The sequence below is a fragment of the Oncorhynchus tshawytscha genome, linkage group LG03 (assembly GCF_018296145.1).
Source record: "Oncorhynchus tshawytscha isolate Ot180627B linkage group LG03, Otsh_v2.0, whole genome shotgun sequence".
NCBI classification, from domain to species: domain Eukaryota; kingdom Metazoa; phylum Chordata; class Actinopteri; order Salmoniformes; family Salmonidae; genus Oncorhynchus; species Oncorhynchus tshawytscha.
Window position 1 is genome coordinate 72059554 of NC_056431.1, and position 10000 is coordinate 72069553.

At 45.2% G+C, this 10000-nt stretch overlaps 1 protein-coding gene across 1 annotated transcript in view; it reads right to left on the reverse strand.

Annotated features, from left to right (window-relative positions):
• LOC112224753 (tensin-1-like) overlaps positions 1 to 10000 on the reverse strand; it is a 298598-nt gene that overhangs the window by 80584 nt on the left and 208014 nt on the right. The window contains 1 exon segment of the mRNA XM_042319964.1: positions 6539 to 6588. Within this exon segment, the coding sequence (XP_042175898.1) occupies positions 6539 to 6588 (50 nt within the window).

The window sequence follows — 10000 nt, forward strand, 5'->3', positions numbered from 1 at the left end:
TCATCCACTCTTACCATCTTTCAGTCCTTCGCTCCCTCTCTTCTTACCTCTCTCCTTACTACTCTTGTAGAGGTTATACTGATAGAACAGAGGTTTGGTTCTCCTGATTCAGAGGGGTTGGGTTAAATATGGAAGACACATTTCAATTGAATGCATTCAGTTGTTCAACTGACTAGGTATCCCACTTTCACCTTTCCCTTTGCCTCCAAACACCAGCATGCACTGGGCACCAATCTGCTTCTCATCAGCGCTGCCACGGAGCCACGGGCCAAAACTACAGCCTTCTTTCACTTTATCAGCCCAGCGCATATCTCTCCACGCTCAATTACAAAGCTGCACCGATCACCTTCACGCATTTAAACAAACACAGCCGGTGAAACATATCCCCTTTATCACTGACAACCAATGCACGATACAAGTCCCATTTAGCATGTGATGAGGAGATATTATGTGAATATGTGTGATAATGATCCATTAAGGTGTGTGTGTTTCTTTGTGGGTAATGTGTAGGATACGTGACGAGCCAGATGGGGCATATGATTGGTTTGAACTGTATCCTTGGTTTTGTGGGACAAAGCACTCAACACTTACACTATACAGCTGTGTCAATGTTCAAAACTACACTGCTGTTGTATATTTGTCTTGTAGTATAATACCTCATCGCTACACCAACTCATCTCTACACCCCCTCATCTCTACACCACCTCATCGCTACACCACCTCATCTCTACACCACCTCATCTCTACACCACCTCATCTCTACGCCACCTCATCTCTACGCCACCTCATCTCTACACTACGCCAACTCATCTCTACACTACGCCATCTCATCTCTACACTACGCCACCTCATATCTACACTACCTCTTCTCTACGCCATCTCATCTCTACACCACCTCTTCTCTATGCCACCTCTTCTCTACGCCACCTCATCTCTACACCACCTCATCTCTACTCCACCTCATATCTACACTACCTCATCTCTACACCACCTCTTCTCAACGCCACCTCATCTCTACACTACCTCATCTCTACAACACCTCATCTCTACAACACCTCATCTCTACTCCACCTCATATCTACACTACCTCATCTCTACACCACCTCTTCTCTACGCCACCTCATCTCTACACTACCTCATCTCTACACCACCTCTCCTCTACACCACCTCTTCTCTACACCACCTCATCTCTACACTATGCCACCTCATCTCTACACTATGCCACCTCATCTCTACACTACACCACCTCATCTCTACACTACACCACCTCATCTCTACACTACCTAGTGGTTAGAGTGTTGAAAGGTTGCTAGATCGAATCCCCGAGCTGACAAAGGAAAAAATCTGTCGTTCTGCCCCTGAACAAGCCGTCATTGTAAATAAGATTTTTTCTTAACGGACTTGCCTAGCTAAATAAAGGTTAAATAAATCTATACACAAGTAAAGCACAAACTGACAGCTTATGTAATGCCAGGAAGAATATGACACAGAAAAGAGTAGCCTATCTGGATGTCTGAACGGCTATTTCAGGTTTAACTACAGGGCTTGCTGGTTAGCTAGAGGTTGTTCTCTTGACACAAATGGACAATTTCAACTGCTGCTTGCCGCTTGCCTCTCACAATGGGAATGCATTGTATTTGGAGCTGTGTAAAAAAAACATCTTTAAAAAGCTAACAAACGGTCTCAAATGTCTCCCAAAAGTGCCCAGCAGTGCTATATTATCTACACTACGCCACCTCATCTCTACACTACACCACCTCATCTCTACACCACCTCTTCTCTACACCACCTCATCTCTACACCACCTCATCTCAACACCACCTCATCTCTACACCACCTCATCTCTATACTATGCCACCTCATTTCTACACTATGCCACCTCATCTCTACACCACCTCTTCTCTACACCACCTCTTCCCTACACCAGCTCATCTCAACACCACCTCATCTCTACACCACCTCTTCTCTACACCACCTCATCTCTACACCACCTCATCTCAACACCACCTCATCTCTACACCACCTCATCTCTACACTATGCCACCTCATTTCTACACTATGCCACCTCATCTCTACACCACCTCTTCTCTACACCACCTCTTCTCTACACCAGCTCATCTCAACACCACCTCATCTCTACACCACCTCTTCTCTACACCACCTCATCTCTACACTATGCCACCTCATCTCTACACCACCTCATCTCTACACTATGCCACCTCATCTCTACACCACCTCATCTCTACACTATGCCACCTCATCTCTACACCAACTCATCTCTACACTATGCCACCTCATCTCTACACCACCTCGTCTCTACACTATGCCACCTCATCTCTACACCAGCTCATCTCTACACCACCTCTTCTCTACACCACCTCATCTCTACACTATGCCACCTCATCTCTACATCACCTCTTCTCTACACCACCTCATCTCTACACTATGCCACCTCATCTCTACACCACCTCATCTCTACACTACCTAGTGGTTAGAGCGTTGAAAGGTTGCTAGATCGAATCCCCGAGCTGACAAAGGAAAAAATCTGTCGTTATGCCCCTGAACAAGCCGTCATTGTAAATAAGATTTTTTCTTAACGGACTTGCCTAGCTAAATAAAGGTTAAATAAATCTATACACAAGTAAAACACAAACAGACAGCTTATGTAATGCCAGGAAGCATATGACACAGAAAAGAGTAGCCTATCTGGATGTCTGAACGGCTATTTCAGGTTTAACTACAGGGCTTACTGGTTAGCTAGAGGTTGTTCTCTTGACACAAATGGACAATTTCAACTGCTGCTTGCCGCTTGCCTCTCACAATGGGAATGCATTGTATTTGGAGCTGTGTAAAAAAAACATCTTTAAAAAGCTAACAAAAGGTCTCAAATGTCTCCCAAAAGTGCCCAGCAGTGCTATATTATCTACACTACGCCACCTCATCTCTACACTACACCACCTCATCTCTACACTACGCCACCTCATCTCTACACTTCGCCACCTCATCTCTACACTACGCCACCCAGCAGTGCTATATTACATTACTGCTTCCCCCAATGAAGTTAATGGTTTCTTTGGCACGAAAAAAGAGTAATGTACTCTAAATAAAATAAATAAGCTCTGCACAACTATAGCTGTACCAAGAGGGTCTAATAAAGTAGACACAAGCGTCCTTGGTGGGGTTAATGTGAAGAACCTATAGGTCCTGTCAGTAAAACATGGACCAAGGCCTGCTGTCCCATTGTGCATAGGAGCGATTGAAGGACGAGGATGGAGTGAGCCATGAAATGAACTGCACAGAGAGATCCATAGGGAGTGAGTCTACTTTCATCTTTTCATTGCTACCCCTTTTCAGGTTTCTTCATGTTGGTGAATGACGGGAACTTAAACCATTTTAAAGTCCCTGTGTGAGGACTTTTGTTTCCCTGTTGGTGTTGGCTAGGAAGGGGGAGAGGAAAGAGGAGGAGATGAGAGATGAGGAGAGGAGAGAAAACATAAGAACAGAACACAACAGAACACAACAGAACACAACAGAACATTACAGAACAGAACACAACAGAACATAACAGAACACAACAGAACATTACAGAACACAACACAACAGAACATTACAGAACACAACAGAACATTACAGAACACAACACACCAGAACATTACAGAACACAACACAACAGAACATTACAGAACACAACACAACACAACAGAACATTACAGAACAGAACACAACAGAACATTACAGAACACAACAGAACATTACAGAACACAACACAACAGAACATTACAGAACACAACACAACACAACAGAACAGAACACAACAGAACATTACAGAACACAACAGAACATTACAGAACACAACACAACAGAACACAACGGAACACAACAGAACATTACAGAACAGAACACAACGGAACACAACAGAACATTACAGAACATAACACAACAGAACACACCATAACACAACAGAACATTACAGAACACAACACAACACAACAGAACATTACAGAACATAACACAACAGAACACACCATAACACAACAGAACATTACAGAACACAACACAACACAACAGAACATTACAGAACACAACACAACACAACAGAACACAACAGAACACACCATAACACAACAGAACACAACAGAACAGAACATTACAGAACACAACACAACACAACACAACAGAACATTACAGAACACAACACAACACAACAGAACATTACAGAACACAACACAACAGAACAGAACACAACACAACAGAACACACCATAACACAACAGAACACAACAGAACAGAACATTACAGAACACACCATAACACAACAGAACATTACAGAACACAACACAACACAACAGAACACACCATAACACAACAGAACATTACAGAACACAACACAACACAACAGAACACAACAGAACACAACAGAACATTACAGAACAGAACACAACACAACAGAACACACCATAACACAACAGAACACAACAGAACAGAACATTACAGAACACACCATAACACAACAGAACACAACAGAACAGAACACAACACAACAGAACACACCATAACACAACAGAACACAACAGAACACAACAGAACAGAACATTACAGAACACAACACAACACAACAGAACATTACAGAACACAACACAACACAACAGAACACACCATAACACAACAGAACATTACAGAACACAACACAACACAACAGAACATTACAGAACACAACACAACAGAACACACCATAACACAACAGAACATTACAGAACACAACACAACACAACAGAACATTACAGAACACAACACAACAGAACACAACACAACACAACAGAACATTACAGAACACAACACAACAGAACACAACACAACACAACAGAACATTACAGAACACAACACAACAGAACATTACAGAACACAACAGAACATTACAGAACACAACACAACAGAACATTACAGAACACAACAGAACATTACAGAACACAACACAACAGAACACAACACAACAGAACATTACAGAACACAACAGAACACAACACAACACAACAGAACATTACAGAACACAACACAACAGAACACAACACAACACAACAGAAAACAACAGAAGATGAAGTGTTGATGAAGACTTGATGAATCAATGAGGATGTAAAAGCTATGGTGAATCATAGTCAATCAACCCTGCTGTACACCCTGCTATACACCCTGCTGTACACCCTGCTGTACACCCTGCTGTACACCCTGCTATACACCCTGCTATACACCCTGCTGTACACCCTGCTGTACACCCTGCTCTACACCCTGCTATACACCCTGCTGTACACCCTGCTGTACACCCTGCTATACACCCTGCTGTACACCCTGCTGTACACCCTGCTATACACCCTGCTATACACCCTGCTGTACACCCTGCTGTACACCCTGCTGTACACCCTGCTATACACCCTGCTGTACACCCTGCTGTACACCCTGCTATACACCCTGCTATACACCCTGCTGTACACCCTGCTGTACACCCTGCTGTACACCCTGCAGTACACCCTGCTGTACACCCTGCTATACACCCTGCTATACACCCTGCTGTACACCCTGCTGTACACCCTGCTGTACACCCTGCTGTACACCCTGCTGTACACCCTGCTGTACACCCTGCTATACACCCTGCTGTACACCCTGCTGTACACCCTGCTGTACACCCTGCTGTACACCCTGTTATACACCCTGCTATACACCCTGCTATACACCCTGCTGTACACCCTGCTGTACACCCTGCTATACACCCTGCTGTACACCCTGCTATACACCCTGCTGTACACCCTGCTGTACACCCTGCTGTACACCCTGCTGTACACCCTGCTATACACCCTGCTGTACACCCTGCTGTACACCCTGCTGTACACCCTGCTATACACCCTGCTGTACACCCTGCTGTACACCCTGCTGTACACCCTGCTGTACACCCTGCTGTACACCCTGCTGTACACCCTGCTGTACACCCTGCTGTACACCCTGCTGTACACCCTGCTGTACACCCTGCTATACACCCTGCTGTACACCCTGCTGTACACCCTGCTATACACCCTGCTATACACCCTGCTATACACCCTGCTGTACACCCTGCTGTACACCCTGCTGTACACCCTGCTGTACACCCTGCTATACACCCTGCTATACACCCTGCTGTACACCCTGCTGTACACCCTGCTATACACCCTGCTGTACACCCTGCTATACACCCTGCTGTACACCCTGCTATACACCCTGCTGTACACCCTGCTGTACACCCTGCTGTACACCCTGCTGTACACCCTGCTGTACACCCTGCTATACACCCTGCTGTACACCCTGCTATACACCCTGCTGTACACCCTGCTATACACCCTGCTATACACCCTGCTGTACACCCTGTTATACACCCTGCTATACACCCTGCTGTACACCCTGCTGTACACCCTGCTCTACACCCTGCTATACACCCTGCTGTACACCCTGCTATACACCCTGTGATACACCCTGCTATACACCCTGCTGTACACCCTGCTATAAAAAGAGCTTACCTTGATGGTATGCGTGGAGACTCCATACTCTTGGAGGACTTTGTGGAGCCCTGAAACATAAGCAGACCAGGAAGACATGAGTCATTATAGCAAACATTCTCAATAGCGAGACTGCGTAGGTAGATGTCAAACCCCCACATGCAGTTATGCTGGTTTGACAGTGAGAAAGCCAAAGCACCCCAAATGCCCTTTAACTCATAAATCACCAAAAGTTTTTCTTTCTCACACATTGTCTTGGTGTGAGAGTATGTTTTTGGGGCATACCCATGGTCGGTTATCATAATCAGCACACAGAACACATATTCAGTATCCACCCATAAACACTACCAACACACATTGAGGATCCACCCGTAAACACTACCAACACACATTGAGGATCCACCCGTAAACACTACCAACACACATTCAGTATCCACCCATAAACATTACCAACACACATTCAGTATCCACCCATAAACACTACCAACACACATTCAGTATCCACCCATAAACACTACCAACACACATTCAGTATCCACCCATAAACACTACCAACACACATTCAGTATCCACCCATAAACACTACCAACACACATTCAGTATCCACCCATAAACACTACCAACACACATTCAGTATCCACCCAGAACAGTCCTTTGGTACGAGTTCTTCGGAGTGTACAGTGGGTAACATATTGTAGCTTACAATTTTAATTATGTCTCTGGCTTCCCTGGTCAACGAGAGGTCAACGAGGCCTATACACTTCTCTGAGGGGATGTCACATGAGTGCAGGGGGGGAGACCTGTTGATATCCATCATCATCATCCAATACTTCAATCTGGATAACCATACCAGATCTTAGACCTGTCTTTCTCTATAGCTCTAACCGTCTTCTCTCTGTCTCTCTCTATCTCTACCCGTCTTCTCTCTGTCTTTCTCTATCTCTACCCGTCTTCTCATTGTCTCTCTCTATCTCTACCCGTCTTCTCTCTGTCTTTCTCTATCTCTACCCGTCTTCTCACTGTCTCTCTCTATCTCTACCCGTCTTCTCTCTGTCTTTCTCTATCTCTACCCGTCTTCTCACTGTCTCTCTCTATCTCTACCCGTCTTCTCTCTGTCTCTCTCTGTCTACCCGTCTTCTCTCTGTCTTTCTCTATCTCTACCCGTCTTCTCTCTGTTTCTCTCTGTCTCTACCCGTCTTCTCTCTGTCTCTCTCTGTCTCTACCCGTCTTCTCTCTGTTTCTCTCTGTCTCTACCCATCTTCTCTCTGTCTCTCTCTGTCTCTAGCTCTCTCTTGCTCTGTCTCTCTCTCTGTCTGTCTCTCTCTCTCTCTCTCTCTCTGTCTCTTTCTCTGTCTCTCTCTCTCTCTCGCTTTCTGTCTCTCTGTCTCTCTCTTTCTCTCTGTGTGTCTGTTTCTCTCTCTGTGTATATCTCTCGCTGTGTCTGTTTCTCTCTCTGTGTATGTCTCTCTCTCTGTGTCTGTCTCTCTCTCTCTCTCTCTCTCTGTGTCTCTCTCTGTCTCTCTCTCTCTCTCTCTCTGGGTGTCTTTCTCTCTCTCTCTCACTCTGTCTCTCTGTCTCTCTGTCTCTCTCTCTCTCTCTGTATGTGTGTGTCTCTCCCTCTATGTCTTTCTCTCTCTCTCTCTGTCTCTGTGTGTCTCTCAATTCAATTCAATTTACAGGTACCCTATTCCCATCAGAGAGGTCTCTGAAACCTTGAATAAGGGTTTCAAATAAGGGTTGGGAAATGACACTCTCTAATTGTCTTATATTTTTGAAATTTTGTCAGGAAATTCAGCTCTGTCTTGGGTTCTGCTGTTGTGCAGTGGTTGCACAGCCTTTCCTCTACAGGGAGCCAGGTTTTCCTGTGTCTACCCTTCTTAATGACAAAGCTGTGCTCACTGAGCCTGTACTCTGTCAAGGTTTTTCTAAGGTTTTGATCGGTAACCATGGTTAAATAGTTTACCATGGTGTACTGTCAATTTAGGGCCAGATAGCACTACATTTAGCTTTTTGCTCGTGTTTCCCAATAAGTCATGTAGTTTTGTTTTGTGTTTTGATTGTGTTGTAATTTGGTTTATTCTGATTGATTGGATGTTCTGGAGAGAGAAATGGTCAGATTGAGGGAGAAAGACAGATAGAGAGAGGGACAGAGAGAGGGAGAGAGAGAGAGAGAGAGAGAGAGAGAGAGACATCAGAGGGACCCCCGTGCCATACCATGGTAGGACAGATGTCAAAACAAAACAAATGGTAACTGCCTACATCTTGATGACTAATAACTATAAGAGACATTACACTGTAAGATGTGGAAGTTGAATTGTGTTAATTAGTCTAAAACATTGCTGCCTGGGAAGCTGACTATACAGCCTCTCCTTAACATTGCTGCCTGGGAAGCTGACTATACAGCCTCTCCTTAACATTGCTGCCTGGGAAGCTGACTATACAGCCTCTCCTTAACATTGCTGCCTGGGAAGCTGACTATACAGCCTCTCCTTAACATTGCTGCCTGGGAAGCTGACTATACAGCCTCTCCTTAACATTGCTGCCTGGGAAGCTGACTATACAGCCTCTCCTTAATATTGCTGCCTGGGAAGCTGACTATACAGCCTCTCCTTAACATTGCTGCCTGGGAAGCTGACTATACAGCCTCTCCTTAACATTGCTGCCTGGGAAGCTGACTATACAGCCTCTCCTTAACATTGCTGCCTGGGAAGCTGACTATACAGCCTCTCCTTAACATTGCTGCCTGGGAAGCTGACTATACAGCCTCTCCTTAACATTGCTGCCTGGGAAGCTGACTATACAGCCTCTCCTTTCTCAGCAATGGCATTGTGATCACTAATAAAAGAGACAAGTTAATATGAATTTAGTGGTATTTCTCTCCAATATAAAATATGATTGACTATAATTATTTATTCCCCATAACATACAACAAAACACTTGAGACCAAATGTGGACATTGAGCAATAAAAAGGGTGGGTAACATGTGGGGGGTCTCCGTGGAACCCTGATCAAAACCATCTGGGAGCCTGGCTTTACAAGCAGGCCTTACAAATTAACCATCAGAGAGAACGAAGGAGGGAGGGAGAGGGGGGGGACTGGTAGGTCTGAAAAGGGAAAGAAAAGGTTGCACAATAAAAGACCTTGAACAGGACATGAGGAAAAAGAGGAAACTCAGACAAAAAAACGAAGAAGAGACAAGAGAAGAGAACATGAATTGACGGCCATTCTTGTAGCCTACCTCGCTCCCTTGTCCAGGTACCCCTCCCCTCTCCCTCCTCCCTGCCCTCCCTCCCTCCATTCCTACCTTCCTAAACAGGTAGCCCGTACTCCATCGCCAGGCCCCATGGAGGGAGGACAGACGTCTTCGCAGGGACCGTCCCCGGTTCATCTCTGGAGAGGAGTGAAAGACTCTCTCTCTCGTTTTCTCGCTGTCCTGTTCCACCCTCCTCCACAAAACTCTCCTTTTCTCTTCCAGTGGAGGAA